General features: G+C 37.5%; 1 protein-coding gene across 5 annotated transcripts; it reads right to left on the bottom strand.

Annotated features, from left to right (window-relative positions):
- Window positions 1-139: 139 nt before the first annotated feature.
- On the bottom strand, window positions 140-22,996 carry Actn (alpha actinin). 5 transcript variants are annotated; one of them, XM_076778093.1, is made up of 15 exons: window positions 21,543-21,754; window positions 21,113-21,237; window positions 7,280-7,514; window positions 6,863-7,198; window positions 6,022-6,111; window positions 5,508-5,593; window positions 4,965-5,310; window positions 4,601-4,877; window positions 4,344-4,515; window positions 4,041-4,277; window positions 3,863-3,947; window positions 3,643-3,746; window positions 3,332-3,571; window positions 2,942-3,238; window positions 140-2,856 (listed from the first exon to the last, which is right to left on the bottom strand). In XM_076778093.1, the coding sequence occupies exons 2-15, from the start codon at window positions 21,212-21,214 to the stop codon at window positions 2,698-2,700; spliced, it is 2,766 nt and encodes a 921-aa protein (XP_076634208.1). In that variant the 5' UTR covers window positions 21,215-21,237; window positions 21,543-21,754; the 3' UTR covers window positions 140-2,697. The 5 variants fall into 5 exon arrangements, with proteins under 5 accessions (XP_076634208.1, XP_076634206.1, XP_076634204.1 ...); XM_076778091.1 differs by lacking the exons at window positions 5,508-5,593; window positions 21,543-21,754 and adding an exon at window positions 22,784-22,996 and having other exon boundaries at window positions 6,026-6,111; XM_076778089.1 differs by lacking the exons at window positions 5,508-5,593; window positions 21,543-21,754 and adding an exon at window positions 22,808-22,996 and having other exon boundaries at window positions 6,026-6,111.
- Between the last annotated feature and the right edge of the window lie 243 nt (window positions 22,997-23,239).

Below are 23,239 nucleotides of genomic sequence, written 5' to 3'. Positions count from 1 at the left end.
TCGAACCTCTATTTTTCTATAAGGTCCATGTACTTTTTTTGAGTCTTTAAGATCGATCGACGTGCCGTTCGATCGAGCGATTTACATCGCGAATGTATATGTAACGACGAAAGATTTTGTATTCGGAATAAAAGCATCGTTTAACCACACTGTTAGAAATTTTTATTTAAATATCCTTCGTTATATCGCCCGCGTGATATGACGCATACTAGGTCATGTCTGAAAACAATATTCCAAGCCTTGTCGCCTTTGTTACTCCGGTATAAATGTTGAGCGGGTCTCCCTTCCTTTTGCAAAGGCTTATTTCTTTTCTTTCTTTCTATTTTTCCTCTTTTTTCCACGTGTTCTGATTTTACAATATCCGAGACCAGTTTAGGAAGATGAAATAGGCAAAACTATAGAGTAGAGTTGGTCGACAAGTGTATATACTATGCGATGCGAGACGACTGTGCCGGGCGGATGGTCGGATCGAATTATAATCGTAACAGTTACATTGAGTAGAATAAAATTATAAGAATTGTAATTATACGTATATACGATTATCGATGAGAATGTTTACGTGTATATAGCATGACACGATATGACCAAGTCTCTCTCGAAAATACAATTTTCGAACGAAAATTTCATTTCAGCTGTATACCTACATCATACATATACGTACGAGTCTCAAATTTATTATACACTTTTTGTAATCACGAATATTAATGGTTTCTTTTCGGTGTATATGTATGTACGCGAGTAGTGCATGTGTGTGCGTGTGCGTGTTGTGTCTAAATGTATACCGTTCGGTGGATTCTTCTGTGCTTCTTTTCGTTTATAATTCGTCTCTGTGAAAAGCCCAATACTCTTTTTTTTCTTTTTCTTTCTTTAACGAAAATAGAGGTACGAGAAATTAAAGTGAACTCTGAAAACGCATTAAGATAGACAATGAAAAAGCATTAAGCCTCAAGCGAAAAAAAAGTAGTTACAGTATACTTTGTTTTCCTTTCTCTCGAATAAGTAATTGCATTTCACACACGAGCAACTTTCATGATCTTACATAATAATAATAATAATAATAATGATTTGGACGATAATGATTGGACTAAATGAGTTTTCAGGCTGCTGAGTGTAAATTGTGATTCTCCGATACACATGACACAAGAAATGGCAGCTGCTATTTGGAAATTTTACACATTAGGTCCTATATATATTACAGTGGCCTTTCGTTTTTATATCACTTCTCTCGAAATATTTATAAAAATAAATACTTTGAAAAAGTGGCTTCGTTCACTACCGTAATTAATTATCGGAACAATAATAAATAATCATTTAATTCAAATAAATAAATAAATTTGCTTTCTTTAGCATCGTTTCGCGTTTGTATCATTTAATGTACGATCGGCGAAGTATAAAGGCGGCTTTTTTTCTCATTTAAAAAATTCGTGTACGCCGCTTATATAAAAAATATGAACGTTATATTCGATTTCGAGCGTTATATGTTTTCTGGATCCTTAGCGAGAAAGTCGATTCGTACGTTTGTAAGGATTTCCAAAAATTCGTTTGTATCGTTAATTATCCTTAATTTATACACATATATATCATGAATTTTCGCACGGTACGCAAAACCTCGATTTATACCTTACGTTCCAGCTAAGCGACTCTTCGTAGTCATTTGCTCAATGAACATGACTTTTCGCGACAAACAATGAAAATAACTGCTGACCCGCAGGAACGTGTTTAGGAACTGTGCGACACTCAAGTAACGTTTTTTCGAACACAACTAATATAATTGTTTCTCGTTTAGATAAATTAAAGATTCATCGAAAATAAGTAAAGTTTCATTGAAATTAAATGAAATGCGTGTTAAATTTCCTTCTTTGTCGAAAAAGTGTTTCAATTATTTTTTCAACGATACGTAAGGCTACAATATCGATGCCAGCGATAATCACACGCAATAAATTGTTCGATTGCGTTCTCCTTTTTCATCTCTTTCTTTTTTTTTTTTTTTTTTTTTTTTGTTATTATATAATATTCGTTTCCGACACTTTCGTTATTTTTCCTTTTCTGGAACGCTTGCGAAAAGGAAATGCTTATTCATTTTCTTTATTATTGGTACTCGTGTGACTTCTCTCGGGGACATTTATATACAATTGAAGAATTAACTTACTAATTATAGGATTCATCGTAGCCATAGGTAAGAAGCAAACGTTCTAGAAGAGCCTGGTTGCGTTCGAATGCGTGTTATTCTTCTAACGTCAAGGTATCTAAATTTGGACATTTATTGTCACTGTACAGACTTAATTTAAGTACGAACCACCTTCGTTCAACGCTAATACGATGATTTTGTTTCGCAATGGAGGTAGTCATCCTAGCAAAATACCGGTGTATCAAAACTTATCGATATGCCTCGCGTTCAGATTCCTTTGCGTTAAAACAATATCACGAATAAAAAATTGATAACACTCGTAACGCGTATTAAACTATTAGAGCCCCTTTTCTTACAAACGCTCCGAACATTGTACTGTACTCTTTGATACTAAATAATGGTTTCTTACTCGTGTTGATATTCTTGACTTGCAGAGGTGCTGTTTGAGTACCAAAAACGTAGAGCAAACTTTTCGGATATCATTTGACTTGCTTTTCAAGTGGGAATCGTCCAAAAACATCTTCTCCTAGTTTTGTTTTTTTTTTCTTTTTTTCTTTTGATATGTAAATTTACAAATCAGATTCACCGTACAAAGCGGTGGAGAAAGAACGATAATCTAATGCTCCAGGAGAAGCATTAGGTCCTTTGTAAGGAGGCATTCGTTGAATGCAGTATTCGGCCTGGTCAGGTGGTAATTCTCTCCTCAGTTCGTCTGCCAAGATATACGGCTGAAAAACACAATTCGACGGTAATTACAAAACTTCGAAGTGAAATTAATTTTTAGTCGCTTATTTCGTAAAAATAAATACATACCTTGTCACCGGCAAGAATACGGAAACTATCAATAACTTGTTCGGCCGTATCCGTGTCTGTAGACTCACGCGTCATGAAGTCCAAGAACGCGTCAAAGTGTACGTAACCGGAGTTATTTGGATCAACAATAGCCAAGATACGCTGGAAATCAATGTCGCCTTGCCTATCCTTTCCAACGGAGTAACCCAGAGAGACAAGACAGGACTTGAATTCATCAGGAGCCAACCTTCCTGTTCGATTCTTGTCAAAGTGATTGAAACTGCTGCGGAATTCGTTAAGTTGTTCTTGCGTAATACCCTACAATACACGCCACATTATTGTAAATATAGTATAACAATTATTATAAATGACAACCAAGCAAAAAGTGCGATCGAGTTTGAAGAAATTTACCTTGGAATCTCTGGTAAGAATTTGGTTCTCAACTTCGTTGATATTACGATTTATCGAAGTCAGAAGTTGTTCCCAACCAACTCGTAACGTCTCCATTGTGTATTGAGTGTATCGATTCTCGAATATCATGCCTTCCTGAATAGCTTGATGAATCTTTTCCAATTCCTCTAGGTGAGCTTTGTATTGGTAGACTGCCTGTTCATACTCTTTCAGACGATGCAGTTGATCTTCCAAAGTACCCTAAACAATGGAACATATTATTATCTTGGTACGTTCGACGGGAAAATGGTGAATTTTAATCAATTATTCACCTGAAGACCGAGACCAATAGCTGTAACTGCGTCCAATTGACGTTCGATCCATGGTCCAACGGCATTGGCCTTCTCAGCAAACTGTCGTCGAAGCAGTTCATTATCTATTTACTTGATTAAGAAATCTCATACATTGACTTATAAAATAGATTAATAACAATCGATTCTTCAGTTTTTAGTCAAGAATTAACCGGGACTACTGTAATTCGAAAAAGGATACTCTGTTGTTTGCGGAGTTCAGCTTGCAATGTACCATCGCGTTGTGGAACGAGCTGCCTGACGTCGCTCCATTTCTTTGTAAGATCCTATCGGCAACAACGCCAACAATCGTCGGGATTAAAAAACTGCATCGAATATCTTTTCATTTCAAAACAAAATTGATTACAATCTTCGCTTACCAATGCAGTGAGCGTAGTGTACGGGTTTTCAAGGCCACCGGGGATTTGGAACTGTTTGACTATTGACTCCACCTCGCGTACTAATCCCACGATCGAGTTGTACTCTTTGTCAGCCTCACCGAGTGTTGCTTTGAACGCGGCATGAGCATCCATTAATCCTTGGATTTCCTCCATTGTGTGAACGATGAACATATCCACTAGATCCTCCCTGGTTCCGTCCAACCAATTGTTGAATGGCTGCAAAACGTGTAACGACCAATTAAACTCCGAGAAAACTTTTGCGACGAATAAAGCGAAACTTACAGCAGCTCGTTTAGCAAACTCCAGATGAAGAACGTCGATCTTTTCAAGAATACGCTCGGCTTCGTCCAATGCTTGGCGTCTACGTTGAGTAAGAGTACCCAAACGATCCCATTGATCGCAAATTCGTTGACATCTAGCATTGACGGATGCACTGTCGTGGTACTCCAAGGTGCTGGAAATAGAAACTTGTTGGAATCGAAGTTCATTCTCAGAATTTGTTCGTAATTATAAAACATCGAGTTTCAGGTATGCATTACTTGAGTTCTTGCGCGATAGCAGCTATCTGTTCTACGCGGTCTTGATGGGCCGCAAGGTCGGACTCGAAGGCCTCGTGCTTCTTCTTCAAAGCCTTGAGTTCATTGAGTTTACATTGTCGGAAGTGCTGCGAAGTGAGCATCTCCTCCTTTCCTGCTGTCCATTCCTCGTGAGCGTCAGCTTTGTGCTTGAATTTCTGAGCTAAATGCTCGAGACGCTCGAGGCGCATCATTTCTGATAGCAGCCATTCTTCGAATGATTTCTCTGCTAACTCCAAGCCTGCAATCGAACGAAATAATAGGTCCCACGCCGCGTTGACGAAGCTACAATTTATTATCGAACAGAAACACGGTTACGATATTTTACCTTTCCAGGCTTTGTTAATGTCCGAGACCATTTTTCCTTCTGTTGGCATGTACGCGGGTCGGTTGCTCAGTCTCAATTTCGTTTGTAAAGTATTGAAGTTCGTTTCGAGTTTAGCCTTTTGCTCGACACGCGGTGGCTTGTGCTTACGACGATACGTTCTATATTCTTCCAATTTCTTCTGACAACCAGCAAGAGAATTATCGGTTTGACGACTGGCCAGCCAGGGCATCGTTCGTCTTATCCATTCCAGTAAATCGGACGCCAGGCGTTCGTACTCTTCCATGAGCCTTTCATTCTCCTGATTCACTTTCAAAACTTTGCAGATTCTATTCGCGGCTGTCTCTGCCTATAATAGGAAACGGACGAATTTATTTCACAAAACAAAAACACATACTTGGGTATATCGTATAAAACCATCGCGTACGCATCGCCGATAGATTTTGTCTAATCAGAATTTCGTTCGCTGAACATTCATTAAGCAAATGTCACACGAGCAATCATACTGTTAATTTGGTTTTGGTTAATTACATATGCCACACACACCTTTTGTGCACCGCTAAAACAGTGGTAGTACGAAGAAACGTAGGTCATCACAGCCCTCTCGTCAGTCTTTGGCGTATTTCGCATATCTAGAAAAACACATTCAAAGAAACTCAAACCATGCAGTGTTAGGCGTAATAACGTCCACTGTAAATTTTTATTTATTCTTCGTCAAAGAATAAAAATTAAATTGGTACTTGGAATTTGTTGGTACATTGAAGAGCTAACAAGTGCCTCTAATTAATAGTATTGTGAATTCATTGTACGGTATTTGGGGGGGGGGGGGGGGGAGAGAGGTAAACAAAAAAGAAAACATGTATTCGATAAATCAAAGAAGTCAATATTTTCTATGGGTGTCTAGTTTCTGAGGACAAAACAATTATAAACAGTTATGCGATGGAATTAGCATGATCAAACACTGTTAAATAGTAAGCATACAATTAAAATTGTATTAGTGAAGAATAGCACAGGTCGTTTTGTAACCAAAGTAAGGGAACAACACGCATTTTCTTTACGCTGACCTGCTGAGCACCTTGGAACGCATGGTAGTAGCAGGACACGTACGTCATGATTGCACGCTCATCTGGCTTGGGTGTGTTGATCAAATCTATATGATATTAAGGGAACATAATATTAAGAATTTATACGTTTAAGTAACATCGAGAAAACTCATTTTGATCACAGTTCCATCCTGTACCCCAACAAAACGCCTAAAGCAATAGGATAAAAAAAATTTCTTTCGCGTTAACAAACAGAATAAAAAATATATACAGGGTGTTCGGCCACCCCTGGGAAAAATTTTAATGGGGGATTCTAGAGGCCAAAATAAGAAGAAAATCAAGAATACCAATTTGTTGATGAAGGCTTTGTTAAACAGTTATTAACGTTTAAAGTTCCGACTGTACTGAATTTTTTTCTCGAAAATGCGCAAGATTTTGGGGGTATATCTATTCACCAAAAATGATCGTAATTGACCCCCGCAACCAAAAATAATTTTTTTAGAATTTATTAAAAATTTTTTTTTTTGTCGAAAAATTTAGGCACCTTCTCGAATTTTTTTCTAGGAAGTGGGTAGGATTTCGGGTGTATGTCTATTCACCAAAAATGATTGTAATTGACCCCCGCAACCGAAAATAATTTTTCCAGAACGATTTGAAATTTTTGAATTTAATTCTTAATAACTTTTTAACGAAGCCTCCATCAACAAATTAGTATTCTTGATTTTCGTCTTATTTTGGCCTCTAAAATCCTCTATTAAAATTTTTCCCAGGGGTGGCCGAACACCCTGTATATGACACTCAATATTTCGTTTCTCACGGCCAATATATTTTTATAATTACAACATACGACGTACTTACCATCGGGATCTAACATGCGAGGAATGTCGAGATATTTCTCAGCAACATCGAAGGCAGTGTTCAAATTCTCTAGAGGATTATCCTTGCTAAGTTTATTGTAATCGATAAGATCGGGACGATGACGGTGGATCAGGGCACAGAACGCCAAACCGTCCTTGAACGATAGATGGAAGTTTTGAACATTGACGTTCTTGTACGGCGCTGTCTTGCGTTGACACCATAGGAGAAGACCCTCCTTAGCAGTCATTTCCTCCACGGAGATGTCTTGTATAGCGAATCTCAAAATTATCGTCCAGATCATACCCAATGTCATCTTCAGGTTGCCATCCACGATTTCTGTTAGAAACTGAATAATAGTCTTACAAAGTTCTCGATTATTTTACAACGAATCGTATAACGAATAGAAACAAAACTAACCCTCCGCTCCTATGGAAACCAATTTAACGCCTTTACTGGCAATATAGTCGAGAGCTTTGTTCACGTTGGCGATCTTGTGGAATCTCATTTTGCCTCTGTCTGGTCTTGGTAGAGTTTCGCCTGAAATTACTTCGAGCAGCAACATCAGCTTCAATCCGTTTCTAAAATCATCCTCGATCGATTCGATGGCAGTCCCTGCTTTACGAAGATGCGAGTTACACCATGCTGTGAATGTCTGAAAGCAAATTGAAACGAATACCGTATTACTAATAGAATTTTCACGAATATTTGATAATACTTCTCGTATTCGAGTTTTATCTACAGTAACGGACATACGTTTACGAACAATTGTTAACAATTATTCGAAAAATCGAAGAAGATCCTTTTACTCTTGGATCACAATTCTAAAAAAAAAAGTATATTCAGAATTATGTACAGGTAGCCCTCCTACAACACGATTCATAAATTGCGAAAACCTCTGTACAACACTATACTTCTACAGCACTGGATAACATAATTTTTGCTTAACATATTTAAAAACTAAATTACCTTAAAATAATGACGCGAAGGAATAATGAACTATAGTGGCTTTACATGAAAAAATATAAACAAATTATAATTTATTAAATTAAGGTTGCGTTAAATTATAATATTTTTTGTTTTTTTTTGTTATACATACATTTATATTTTTCATAAAAATTAAGTTGCTTATGTAGAATTAAAAAAAGTATTTGTTTCTAATAAATTTTCGGAACGTAACTCCTCTTTTTGTACTGGCTCTGGGTGTCATATAACACGGTTTCACACAACACGGCATTTTCTAGGAACCTATCTACCGTGTTATAGGGGGGTTACCTGTAGTTGATTATTAAGAAATAAAGGTTCACACGCACGAGTCCCAAGCAAAAATTTATTTATAAAAATAATTCGTTCTGGGGCACAGTATTACTCTCAGGCGAGAGTAAATTTAACATTTTTGGTAGCGACGGTCGTAAAAGTACTCGAAGGAGCAAAACACAGAATTAGAATCGCGAAATTTACGACCAACTATGTAAGCATAATGGCGGATTGGTATTAGTTTGGAGCTGTTAATGGAATGGTAAACCTTGTGTTCGTTGATGAGATAATAAAATATAATTATTCGCATGTTTGTGAGTACATGTCCGCCATTGCTCTTCCAAGATCACGTAAACATTTACTTATTCTCCATTTTAAGCTGCGTTACTGCAACAATATTTTGGTCGATCCATTGTCAATAAAATAATATGATATCCAAGAGGATGTTATGACCAAGAAGAATTTAAAATGGGGAATTGAGCTTGACTGCTGCTTAGTGTATATTTTAGTAACGACCCCAATCCCTCCTGCTATATATATCTTCTGTCCTGGTTCTTAAACTGCTTCCTATTGCTCAGACTAAAGATTTTCAAACCTTTGATATCTCGGAGCATAAAATTCTACGTATTTTGATAATCGATAAAAATCCCCTCTCGTTGCAACAAATTTTGAAGAACATACAGCAACGCAAATAAAAATCAAACAATATATATTATATCTTTTATTCCATAGAAAGCCGCGTACAAAAAGTATCTTATTAAACGATATAAAATAACAAGCATATTTTATATATGTTCAAAGTTAACAAAATATAAAATTTCTTGATACACGTTAATTATTTATAAAAACTGTATAAAAGAATGCACACACATTATCGTACATATTGAAACGCAATCGCGATAGAACGTAGACATTAAAGATGAATTAAGAATATAAAAATATATTTATCATTAATAAATTAACAATAACGTTAATAATTTGAGTAACGCGTTGAATTTTTTAAGGAATTAATAAAACATAAAATTTTACATATTCGTTGATCTGGTAATAGAGTAAGAACTGTATGAATAGCGTAAGATCACGATACGCGTTACTGTCGTTAAGTAAATTGCGAGTAACAGCGTTTTAATAAAGTTTGCTTCGTTGCGAGATATATAGCGTGAGAACGTGGACAAAAAAAATGCGACACCGGCGGCCGGCGAATTTTTTTCGAAGAGAGACAGACAGAGAGAGAAAAATATTGTCTGAAATTTAATACGGGTAGCGTGAAGCGCGACCGGCCAAAATTGGACATGAGCCACCTTAACTTCTACGAGCGCTCTAAGATCTATTTGTAAAACATTGACTCCTCCCGCGCTGAGCGGCTAAGCATTTCGAAAACATTCTGATCTGTTTCGCGTATCCGACGAGGACATCGAATCTGCGATATTTTCACATAATTTTTTCACGCTCGTCGTCATAGAGCGTTAAATCTGTGTCAGACGGCGACAATTCTATTTACCACGATCGAAAGTTCATCGAAATCCTTGAACCGCGTCGACCGCTATTCGCTAATTTATTTACAAACACGATTCCACGGGTTAGCGGGAACGTCATTGGATAAATTAACAGACGCGCCATACGAACCCTTAGGCCTCGTTCATAAATCACCGAACGGTATAAAAATGACAACACGATATTTGCTGATCAAACATCGGATCTATTACCCATATGAAAACCGCGATCACATTTCCCGTAGCAACCAGAAATTCTGTTCCAAAAATACGTTTCGCGAGAATTCATGGTTATCTTGTAACGCCGTTAACTTTCTAACTGCTACGAGTGCTATGACTTGCATTCGCGTAAATGCTCGACGTCTTTTTCTTTTTCTTTTTTTTTTTTTAGCGATTCTCTGTTGCAAAAGAACCGCAGGCATTGCCGAGAAGGAAGCTCTGTTATGTAAACTGGCAGCTTTGGAAAATAAAAAGGAATCGAGTTATGTAAACAAACGATTACAGTCGCGTAGAATAATAATACCGTTACGAGACTTTCTTTACTTACGTTCGTGATTTACCCCCCTCTCTTTCTATAAACGAAAAGAAAGTATCGATGTTGCCTGAGTCGCTAAGTCTAAACTGTTTATGCATTTTATTTGTGGAAAAATATTCGTAATGTCTGATACTACGCTATAAAACATCGCCAAAGTGATTAAAACTTCGAGCCATGAAAGCCATAACCTCAAAACTTTAAAATGTCCCACAAATAATCGTATTACCTCCCTCTCTTTCTACAAACGAAAAGAAAGTATCGAAGTTGCCTGAGTCACTAAGTCTAATCTGTTTATGCATTTTATTTGTGGAAAAATATTCGTAATGCCTGATACTGCGCTATAAAACATCGCCGTAGTGATTAAAACTTCGAGCCATAAAAGCTATAACCTCAAAACTTTAAAACGTCCCACAAATAATTGTATCAAACCATTACATAAAAGTCGAGTTAACCTTTGACAAAATTCTATTAAGAAATAAATTATTATCGCCAAAACCAAATAATGTATTTTATGGAATGACAAATAAATTATTCAACTGGAAATATATTCATTTATTTTCCATATGTGAAACTTCATGAAATAATGATGTTTTGTCGAAATAGATTATTTTTCAAATAACTCTGAAATGTAATTTTAAAATAAAATACAGAAACATTCGAGTAGTCTCAGCCCTATATCGAATGTACCTTCGACAGGCCCCGCCAATCGTTTTCCATTTACATACGATGACGTACTTATCGACCATTATGATGACATCCATCAACCACGATCGTCGTCCGTAGCATTCAGATCAAATGCAAGGCGAGAAGATACGAAAACATGTCAACGTGCGAGAAATTTTTACAGGTAGTCGCGGTCGTGCTAAAAATAAATGCAGTTAAACATGAAACGTCCTAAATACGATGCACATAATTCACGTAACCCAAATTCTAAATATCGCGCGTACAGGCGTCGACATAGCCTGTAAATTATATCTATTCTTAAAGTCTGGCATTGAATTTTTTTTCTGTACCTCACGATAAGACAATGCAACGACAATTTAAATGTATTTAATGGCTAATGAAAAGCCGTGACACGAAATGTGCAATTGATAGTGCACTTTTAACCTTCTTCGGGCCTGTTGTACTTTGTAATCTACGTGACCCTTAACATTATATTTTTATACAAAATGTCCGGGAATATAAATAATTTAGCACTAAAACAACAAAGTGTATCGTAAAAGAGACTTTGCAAAAGAGAATATTTATTTGTTGTATACGTAACATTTTTATTCATCGACTAAAACGTTGTTAGTTCACGTTAAAGTGAACTTCTACGCTAGAAGTAAATAAATAAATATCATTGTTCATTCTCAATAAATATTACTGTAATTATTAACCCCTTGTACTACACTGTTGCCGCCATGGCGACATGCAACAATATGTTCCATAACCTAAATGTAAGTATTGCCGATCTATTTCTCTACCATTAGAAATTTCAATAAAGCTTTAAACAACCTACGTTTATATAATATTTCATTCTTATCTAGACCGTGCTGACAAATTTTGATACAAAAAAACCTAAAACTGTACATGGGTGACGTGGCTATTAAAGTGTTAATGCAACTGAATTTATTGAATCCCAAATAACTCGAGGCATGCGAACTATATTTATTTTCCCACAGAAACAAATTTGGGCGGAGAGGGTTAAGCGGCATCACTTTTCCTAAAAATACACATTCCTACAGAAGCTAGATTACAAATGGCAATCTAGAGATGAAAGAATGGAATTGTGACGTTACTCGAGGCGCGTCCGACAGCGGTGCAACAAAGTTGTATTGCACGAAAGTGATATTTATGGTCGAACGGTTTACGATCACGTTGGTGGTTTACAAAATTCTGCTATCCCGATACCGAAACGAAGGGTAAGGAGCAGGTGTTCCTGCTGGCAGAGGCAGGTGGCGATGTCATCGGTTAAACCATATTGTACCAGTTACATATCTAATACACTATGGCTGACACAACTTCTACCGAACATGAATCGCTCCCCAGCTAAACGATACCTTAACGAATTTATATTTAATTTGCCCATTTTTACATGTCCACGGTATTACGATTTACATATAGTTCTGAAAATCTTTTATTTCTCTTTTACAAATAAATGCAAACACAATAGGTATCTAGCATATTGTGTTCGCACCTTTCACGAGACAGGCTCCGCTTGTAGCAAACTTCGTCCTACTTTTCCGGTGTCTCTTGTGGAATCTGTCGCGCGGTCTGCCGCAGGCAAACTGACAGCTGATACAGGAATTCAATGACTTCGCTTCGCGACTGTACGAGACGAACGTTTCACGGGATCCCAAGGGAAAAGCTGTTATTCCGACCATCGTTTACGTTATGCTCGCCGCAGTGCCGAGAATAAAGCCTGAAGGATCGTGCTTAACGGAAAACATCATGGTCGACATTCTATTTCCGGACAGTATCAACGGGCCGAACGGAAATGCTGAAAATTCATTCAAGAAACCATTCCAACCGGTTACGTCGGCCGCAGATATTTCGCGTAATTATCGCACGACCTTTGCGAGCGACCAACAGCCGGCTGAAAATAGTGAATCGCGTGGGTGTCGGTTGCATTTTAAACGAAACGTAATCGCTGTAGCCCGCAATAAACAGATGGTAACGTGCGAACGAGCGCGTTCGCGAGCACGGAACTTAATCATCGCATAACAATTGACTTAGCAATACGTAGCCCGTGTGCGGGTCACCCGATTCCAATCTGAGATCTGGCGCACAGCCTAAAACTCCTCTCAAAGGTTAACGATCTTCTCCGACGCGTCGCGGAAAGAAATCGATCGACCGATTCGTCAAACATTCGAGATTTTTATCAATCTGCGGCAGCCCGTCCCTGTGGCCAACCAATCTACTGGTACTGCGAGGACACCACGCGGCCGTTTCTAAAAATACTTTGTCTTCTCCCAGTTCTGTCGAATCCTCCTACCGTTCCGTCGAATTAAAAAAAGTCGAATGCATAAACTATAGCACCGCCTGAATTTTTCAATGTTTTTAACCTTCGAGTAGGAATGCGACTCGAGCTTTTGTTATGTCGTTGGGAGAAGATCTCGAAGGTGTAGGATCGACGGTACAGAGAGCCTGAAAAAATACCGCACAATGGTCGGTGTAAAATCATATCGTGAAAGGTTAAGTCATTCGAAAAATACGAATCGCGACCGTGAATGACGTCATACGATCGCGTGCGTTATTTGTATACAAACTGGTCCACCAGCAAGGAAAGTTATTTGCTGTTATTATATACGAAAAGCTTCTTGGCGTCTACATTTTTAACACGTTGACTGCTAGAATAAAACCGTCTTCTACGAAACTAAACTTTGATTTTAGACAATCGTAAACTGTTCGGTTGAACGGGAAGTTCGTGCGTTTTTGGTGAGATGTCTCTACATCCTTCTGCTACATAATATATTTGTAGTTATTCTTTCGTTCAAAAATTACCACTAATAAGATACATTTTACGAGTTTCGTAAAGAAACTACAACCGCTGGTACAGTAAAGAACATTAATGAGGTGTATAGAGAAAATACAATAAAGATTGACATATGTCAAAAATGGTTCCAAAAATTTCGGTCTGTTGATTTTACAGGTGACAATTGCTATAAATTGTCAAATTACAACTAGAGAACTTGCATGAAAGTTTAATGTTTCTCAAACAGGTGTCATTGAAACCCTTCGTCGCCTTCGAAACTTGATATCTGGGTTTCACACGTTCTGAGTGAAAAAAAAGTAGTTGATTCGTGTATCGAAATATGTTTTATTAAGGAATCAATCACGACGGGAACCATTCCTGAAACAAATCGTTACGTGGGATAAAAAATGGGTATTTTATAGCAACAATACTCCTGTGATGTAATTCAGGCGAAACATTTGAACCTATCGCAAAGATTTGCATTTAGAAAAGCTAATACTGTATGTATGGTGCGATACGAAGGGAATAATTTATTAATCAACTTGGGAATTAAATTTTTTTAGTTCCATAGCGAAAACTCCTATCATATGTGGGTGACGTGGCAGTCAAAGTGTTAGAGCATGAGTTAGACTAGCATTCTTTACATTGCACGTGGCAGACTGTTTTCCCTGCTCGAATAGTCCAAATAGCTTTTTACTAGAGATCGTGATTTTAGACGTGTACTAAAATACACGAGTACACGTGGCACGAGAACCGCGTATTAAGCAATTAAGAATCTGTGTTCGTGGATCTACATAGATGTATAGTTATCGTTGTCGTGTAATCAGTTAATTGAATTCTCATAGCATTTCGTCATTAGCGATAAAAAAAAATTGTAAATCACATTTAAAACCGTACATATAATACGAATAAAATTATATAACTAATTATATACCTAAGCCTATATTCTAACAGATTTCAAGTCCCCACAAATATTATACATATTTTTCAGAAACGGTTTAGAGAAGGAAACTGTGTAAGTGCCAAACACTCGTCTAACTCGAACCTAACAGTAAAGGTGACAACTGGGTGTTGCGTTCCCGATGGACCACCCTATATATCGTCTATTTATACGTTAACGTTGGACGTCGCGCGGACGGAAACTACGAGGAAAGCACATCGACGACGAATTCTCATGACGAACTGTAAATAAGACCTTCGTATCGCTATAATACTATTGACCAGCGACGATAACGTTAGATAAGGCATTCTCTGGCCTTCGCCGACAAGTTTTCGACGAGAACGTGTTTTTAGGTTACCGATACGTGTTCAGGTGTACGGCTGACCATGATATTTCGAACTTAAAGATACAGGGAAACGATTACAGTGGATTAGATAGACGCCTAATTTCGAATAACAGAACTAAGTCGAAGATCTTGAAAAATTAAGAACTGTTAGATTTCGATCGCCTTGGTTTAGCAGTCCTTGAAAAGCTCGGAGCATTTCAAATATCTAGCGTAAGTCAAAACGTCTAGGATCAGTGGTGCACAACCTTTCTCACTAGAGGGCCAAATAAAATGGAATACAATTTTCTGCGAGCCAAGTTTGTAACAACAATAAGAATAAAATAGTATGATTGAATAGAAAATTTAACCAAATGATTTTTTTTAGATAAATATACAGGGTGTAAAGTATTTAGTTTGTTATGCGAACGATAAAGGTGTCTGTTACCTATTAATGATTTCAGTCTTGTATTTATTTTGTAATCGTGAAAATTGGCGCCAGGAATACGAGCATCGTTGAGTTATTTATGTTTACATTATTAATTACAATTTCTTCGCTGAAGTTGGTAACTTCGCCTAATAAATGATATATTTAACTGTCATTAGGAATGGTAAAAAATAGGAAGTACATCATTGAATTACAGAATATTTCTATTTCTTGTACTGTAATTTGAACAAATGATAGAATATCTCTAGACATGGAAAATTGGAGTGGCAATCAACGTGTGAACAGATTCAAGACTGACGTCTTACTACAAAACTATCCCCACCAGCCGCCAGCTACACTATACGCGTAACTTTCACTGCTAAGCCCTAAATTTTAGAAAAGTTAACCGTGCATCACTGTAGATGCAAAACTTTTGCCCGGATATATGCAAAAGAAGCGTCCCCACTACAAAAATTCTTTCTTGCGGCGCCAGAGACCCGTCATCTCAAGCGATTGGCAGCTGTGTAAACAAAACGTGACTGACCGAGCTTCAAAGCAACTACCGCGCGTGTCTCGAATGACAGCAACCAATTTAAATAAAAATCTTGTATATTCCTGATTGTATTTTCATAGAAGTCGTCGTATCAATAAGGATAACATATTTCATATAAAATGAGACTTAATGAGATCGTATTCGGACTACATATTTTTAATTACATGTTCGTTTATTTTAAAAAATCTCTTCAACAACGTACAATTAAAAATAGCCCGAACACGGTCGTGTTTGGACTTATTTTCATCGAGAAACTTTCGAAAAATATCGAGAAATATAAAAGTTCTTAGTTTGCATTAGTTACCGGTACAACGATATGCGTACGTAATTGCTTTGAAATTCGGCCAACGAGTTTTAAATTCTAAAGTTGTTGGCTGCTCGAGACAACGACTTGTCCTGGCTGTAGAAACATAAACAATAGTGGGGATAATTTGGTACCTTTAAGGGGTAAGACCACTGTAAAAACCTGAAATAAAGTGTTTTTTTTTGCGATTCTTTTTTTTTTGATGGATGGAAAAATAAGAGGATAATAATATTCAAGAATGTTATTAACCATGTCGTTAAGTGTTAAAAAAAAAAATATTTATTAAAAAATAGTGCAAAATTACGACGCTGGAGCCATGTTATTAACGACATGGTTAATAACATTCTTACAGTGGTCTTACCCCTTAAACCTTTGCGGTTCGAAACGACATTACATTACATTTTTATCGTTTAATGCCACGAATCCCCCATATTGTAGGAGTTATGAAAGTTTAAATTGAACTATGTTATCGCATACGGTTGACAAAGTCTTGAGAAAAGAACCGAATTGGCGCACGGACTGAACTTTGTGCACCTCTGGTCTAGACCTTATGGCCACGCGCGGGACATTTACGACGAACATGACAATATGAACTTCAACGAGCACGGTAATTAACGTCCACGAATTTGGCAAGCGACGGTGTTTCAGCCCGCAACCAGACGATCGCGCGTAACAATCGCGGTGCGACAAAATCGAGGTGAACCTTGGCAGTTCCCCCGCAGAATTTCAGACCAAAGAATTGGATTATTCGTTGGTCTTTGTTCGATTCTTTCGCGAAGAATAGATTCAATGGGAAGCCGATAAAATCAGAGTTTGTCGTTATTCGAAATCTTTATCTAGATAAATTACATTGATGCAAGAGGAAGTTCCTTGCTTCGATCGACAATAAAAATGAAACCATGCGGTGGATATAACTGAAACTTCGACAGTTGTCTAGCGAGTCATGATGCTTACTAAAAACAAACCAGTCTTGGATTTTCTAAAGACTTACTGAACAACCCTCGTACATTTAAATACATTTCGATTCAATGGTAAAGGCTCCTTCGGTACTACGAATAAAAATGTTTACACGGAGAATTTTTTTAAAGGAAATTATACAGATGAAAATAATAATTTTATTCTAAAAAACCTGTATACAGGATAACGTCAGAGTTACACCGATACCCCAATATACTCGTGACCGATCATAGATAAAAATGTGCCCGATTCTGTGACTAAAGCTTCTCTCCGCGGATCATCGAGCAACGTGACCCATTTGAGAGGAAGAGAGAAAAATGCCGCGTTCCCCGGAACGTTTCATACGCGGCTTTCGAGCCGTTCAAGCGGCCGAGATTTTACGAGAAATTGTACAGTTAACCGTCCCGTACGAACTAGTCGGCTGTTTCGTTTCCCATATACAGGCTGATTCACCTAACTCGACGACCTCAAATTACTCGTGAACCGTTCGTTGCACCGAAAAATCGTTCGTAGAAAAGCCGAACGACACGATGGTTACCTTCGGGTCCTTCGAACAGATTCGTGGATCAGAGGTGGGATTCGAACATCGAGTGAAAAATAGTGTTACAGTGCGTCGGAACTACGGGTGAACAGTTACGGAGATAGTCGTAATGTAATGTGGCATTTACTCTTTCGCTCTGTCGCGGCGCCTGTTCGCGCGCGCCTATCGCCCCCCTCCCTTCCCCACTCCCACCCATATCCAATCACGCGCATCGTAATATGTAACTAGTGATAGGATTTCAACCGCTTCGAATTGGTTCGAATTTATATACATACATAACGAAAAATTCGAATACGACCAAAAGTTTAAAATCCTTGAAAATCACGGGTCTTGAAAGTCTTGATAAATCTTTAGCAATTTTAAATATCATATTCGATAAAAAAAAATGACTAAATAATAAAAAAAATCAGATACAAAATTCTTATTTTGATTAGTTTTCAATTGGCCAATGAAAATTAATTGGAATGTTAGTTTACGATCAAGTGTCTTAATAGATTCGAAAGTGTTAAGAGTTTCAATAGCAGTTATCGAAATTATCCTTGGCACTTAAACGGTTCAATAACGTCACTGTCATTAAAAATGCTAGGAAACGATAATTCCACATTATTTAAATTATATTTCACATTATTACATTTGTTTGTTTTATGGTCCTACATTCATAACTCGAGTCTGACTATTTCAATCTGAAACACCCTGTATACCATGGTTGAACGAACAAAAACTTGTCACAGTAACTGTTCAAACCAATAAACGTTACAAATGAATCGCTATAGGGGAGAGTTGCCTAATGCCTGTCGGTCACTTAAATCCTACCTCTTCAATTCCTTTGTTATGACTGAATATAAGTACCACAAATGACATTTTGTTTTGTGCGTGCTATAAACATTTTTAAAAATCAGTTTTTAACAATGTAGTTTTTATTATAGAATACTTTACATTTATTATAAAAGTTAAATCAATATTTTTGTAGAAATTATCGTACTTTCTAAATCCTATCATTTCAAGGTTCCTTAAAACATAATCGTACGATTGATGAACTCACGATTAGCATATTCGCTACCACGCGTTTAACTTATCGTATATGTTATGTGACACGTATAGAAAATATAATCCACAGCATAAAATGTATATCGTGCGCTCATAAAAGTTGTAAAAGGATATGAAAAGAAAAAACATAAAATCTATTATAGTCTTAATCGTGACTTATGAATATAAATAATTATTTAATAATTATTAACATATATTGAGCTTGTTCCCTTTTCGAACGGTGTTATTATTATATGCCAGGCTTTTTTATCTAAAATTACTAGACTACCTCTGTAAGTGATACGATTATCATAACTCTCCCTTGTTTTTATTTATTTAATAATCAAATAAAACTTATCAACGAGCATTAACCGAATACACGCGCGTGATTTATTGTGTTTCGATTCGGGGAAAGTATCGATAAATTCAACGTCGACACATGCGCTCTCCGATTCTCCATCCACCATCAGGACTGAGGAGAGGTTAGAAAAGATTCGGTGTCGATACTTTCGTGAGAACGGTGTCGATTCGCAGTGATCCTATTCTTGTGTCTGGTTTATCGAGCCAATTGTCGAATATAATTCCGAGTTCTGATTTACGTTGGATATTTCTAGCAAGGAGACCTCGTAAAACCGAAGCAGACGAAGAAGAATCTCCGAATGATCTTCGTGAAAATACAGGGTGTCCCATGCAACTAGGAGAAACTACATCTCTAAAATGGTTAGAGATGCAAAATGTGCAAATCAAAAAATGCAACTGCATCCTTTTTTTAAATGGAATTCCATAATTCTGATCATACTATTCGATGCAGTTTTATAATTTCTACAAAAAAACTATCAAGTAATGCTCTAAACCCAAAGGTTATATCATTTTAAAGTTTACTAAATTAATTCAATGTATCTCTATTCATTTCTGTCAAGACATTCTCGTGTACTATTACGCATCAGAATGTTTGTAAACACGAGTCTACATTTAATATCGATCAGCGTAAGATTAACTTTCTCGTTGATAACTCTGTACATCGCCATGGTATTTACGAATAATGAAAAAGTAGATATGTTTATTTTGTTTATTAAATGTGTACTATTTGAAAAAAGAATGCGGTTGCATTTTTAGTATAATATTTTTTCGTATCTCTAACCGTCTTAAAGATATAGCTTTTCCCAGTTACACGAGTCACCCTATGCACATCCTCCAAGTACAAGGGACGAATGATACGTGAAGTACCTACATATTATCGCGCACGATTAAAGCGAAGAGATTTTCTACGCGTTGCGGTCGTAATCAATTTCACGAGGTCCGACGGAGCATCGACGGAGTCACGTTACTCTGGAATGACTCAGTGCTCGATTATTTTTGTCATAAAGTCTGAAAATACAATCCGAAGGGCTCCCGACCGCCGACATACGTAAACCAACTCGGACCTGAGAGAGCCTTGAGCCCCTGCCAAAAATGAAGAAAACGTTTTCAACGCGTACTTGAAGCTGCTCCACTTTATCAATTGACACCGCATTAATCCTGCCTCCCTTGTATCTTGTCCGGATAATTCTCTCTCGCGTAATTATCCGAACGTGGAGCACGGATCGAACCGTCCGTTATAAATCGAACATCTGTTACTATTTAATTGCTAATTTCGTTTCAATATTCTGTACGCCGATTTTAGGAGGTCCAACAAAAATATCGGTTTAACTGTCAAGTAAAATTAGACAAGACTCGACGATGCAATGTCGGTTAGAAAGACAGATCGGAACAACGATCGTGCTTTTGCTATCATGTAACATTGAACAAAATCTTTTCAAATAAACAATACAATCGGTTCACGTAAAAAAATAAATCGTTAATGTAATAATTTCCGTTTCCATTAAAAATATCAAGTTTAGAAATACACTGTCAAACAGAGACTCGAATTTTTTTACTATAAATTACTTTCTTGTATATTTTATATAGGGACGCGGACTTTGGTTAAATGTACACGTGTATTTTGCGTATATTATTTTCGAAATTTATTTCCTCCGAAACACTTACATGCAACAATTTTATTTTACGCGCAGTCACCGGCTTCTCGATCGTATAAATCATTACGGCATGCTCCGTACAAGTTTCATTGTTCTTTTCGCGGCCGAATAATTCCAAAATTGCACCGTGCACGGTGAGGTTATGTATAGCGCTCGAAAAACCGAATCGATAGACACACTCCGTGAATCACGGACCGCGACGAAAAACGGCTTGAAAGTGTTTCGAGGAATTCGAAACGAAGAATCGCAGTTATCAAAAGCATGTATCGCAAATTGGAACGGCAGCCGGTTAGTTAGATCGGGAATGTAATGTTGCAATGGTGCAACAATCGAATCGAGAGTTCTCGCCGAGACGAAGGAAAAACGCGACAACCACATAGAAATGTTCGAAAAGGGAAAAGAATTATTAAAGAGATCAAGACTCACCTTTTTCTGCTGTTTCTCCCAGGCTGGATCCAAAAGACCATCCCTCTCCCACTCTTCCTCCGGCTCCATGTATCCGTCCCCATAAGCTTCCATGTCGTTCATCCTTCCGCGGATTTCTTACGTTCCTTTAAACGCAAAACGGATTTCCGTGTCACTCGGATTACAGACACTCTCAGTTATGCTCTCTGAGAACGGCGATCTCGAATCGCGCTAAGCAATGTTTTTCCTACACTCGCCCCGCGACAACCAGAAACATAACGATATCTAACATACCGTCGATAAAGAAACGATAATTCACGAATGCAAAAAGAAAGGAGGGAAAAGGGTGACCGAGAGATACGGAGAATATTCGAGAAGAAAAAGAACGAGAAATGTAGAGGTTTGCGAGAGCAGAGAAAAGAGGTGTACGTTTTGTAATGTGAAAACGTACCCGCTAAGCCCAGAAAACGTTCGGTTCGTGTCGTTCTTTCTCTCGCGCTGACCCCTCTGCCACGAGTCTGACACACGATTTGCTCGCCGGCGCACGAGCCTCCCCTCCCACGCTCTCTCTCTGCCATTCTGCCCCGCACCGCTCACCCGACACCCAGTCACCCTCCGAAAGATCTCGTTCCCATGCAACAGCTTCCGTGTCCAACCCTCGCAAACTGCTGACGATCCGGTCAAGTATTCCGAATATGTATGGGCCAGGGTGGCGTAAATCGGAAATTCAACTCTGTTACGATTAACAATACGCTAGGTTGCCCTTAGAGAACGATACTACCGCTATCCACGATGTAAACAACACGCGAACGCGGTGGAACAATCGGAACTAGCTCGAACAAACTATTAAACAGTATCTGAAATACCGGTGGACAAAATTATAAGACACCCTCAGTACTTCGCCTATTTTATTACCATAGTTTTGAATTTGGCAAATTTGATTTCTGCTCTACCATTGTATACAACATCTGCCTATAACATTACAAAACCGCAACCTCTCTAACAACAACTTGAAATTTTCTCTTCTTTTCAAAGATCATGGAAGTAGTACTTCCACTTATCAGGCCCATCGAAGTTCATTTCTTTTACATCCATACTAAGTATTTTCCATCACTTTTTCTTTTGATGATTATTTGTACACTGCAGTTAAAGGAGGTTTAATAGCAAATTTTCTTCTGTAGAGATGTTTCATCCGCTGAATCACTCTTTTTATTGTCTTTACTGACACTTTTAAACCACATTCTACTACAGCTTTTTAAGCATGAAAATAGAATTTAATACACTTTTTTAAACTGTGTTTTTGTTTGTTGAAAAAAAGTTGTTGTATGTTGTACACGAACATAATTTACAAATAATAAACATTGCAACAGACTAGCAGCAATGTCTTATAATTTTGAACTACCTCAATTTCGAAATGTCCTATTACTGGGAAATATATAAATATTTTTGAAGACTTTACTTTTACTCGCTATGTTTGAACCGATTGTACTATACAACTGTTATTGAAATTCTGAACACTTCCAAATCTATCAAAACCTTACAGACTCAAAACATTTAAGACATTTAAGACTTATCAAGAATTTCAAGAGTTCTAAGCTTCGAATCATCCTCGAAACGATTCGAATCGTCATAGACTTAAAAACTTCGAACCATTGCAAAGGTAAGATTCGAACAGCCCATCACTATACATACCCAAGCACATCTGCCGAAACTAACCTCCGTTCTTCTTTTTAGCGCGCGAATCCCGCCCAGTAGGCAGCTCGAAGAATACGAAGATATCGAAAATAGTATCGAACGCGACTAAGACACCTGATTCACCCACACACGATAAAAATAGTACGGTAATCCGCGCGAAATTCCCAAAACAACGAGGATAACTCCATTCCTCTAAGGCTTCACGGACATACAGCCATGAACATTTTCTACCTAGAGCGGCAACAATCGATTAAATGGAAATTACGATTTTCTTCATTTCCAATAAATAAAAAATGTATCTTTATCCTCGATTCAAGACGAGGATATTATGATACAAGAAACATTTTCATAGTAATAAATTTTATCACAATGCAATATATTATTTAACTAGCCAAACATACATCTATTATAGTAAATGAATTTTCTAGAATCTGAAATTTTACCGATAACACA

This window comes from Colletes latitarsis, chromosome 11 (genome assembly GCF_051014445.1).
Source record: "Colletes latitarsis isolate SP2378_abdomen chromosome 11, iyColLati1, whole genome shotgun sequence".
NCBI lineage: Eukaryota > Metazoa > Arthropoda > Insecta > Hymenoptera > Colletidae > Colletes > Colletes latitarsis.
This window is presented reverse-complemented; position numbering and strand designations above follow the sequence as displayed.

Excerpts from the sequence above, each read along its gene's own strand:
- Actn (XM_076778093.1), bottom strand. The coding sequence starts at position 21,214 with ATGAACGACATGGAAGCTTATGGGGACGGATACATGGAGCCGGAGGAA. Across the intron at positions 7,199-7,279 it reads GGTTTCCATAGGAGCGGAGG|AAATCGTGGATGGCAACCTG; the intron begins GTTAGTTTTGTT and ends AGTTTCTAACAG. Across the intron at positions 5,311-5,507 it reads GTTTTAGCGGTGCACAAAAG|GCAGAGACAGCCGCGAATAG; the intron begins GTGTGTGTGGCA and ends TTCCTATTATAG.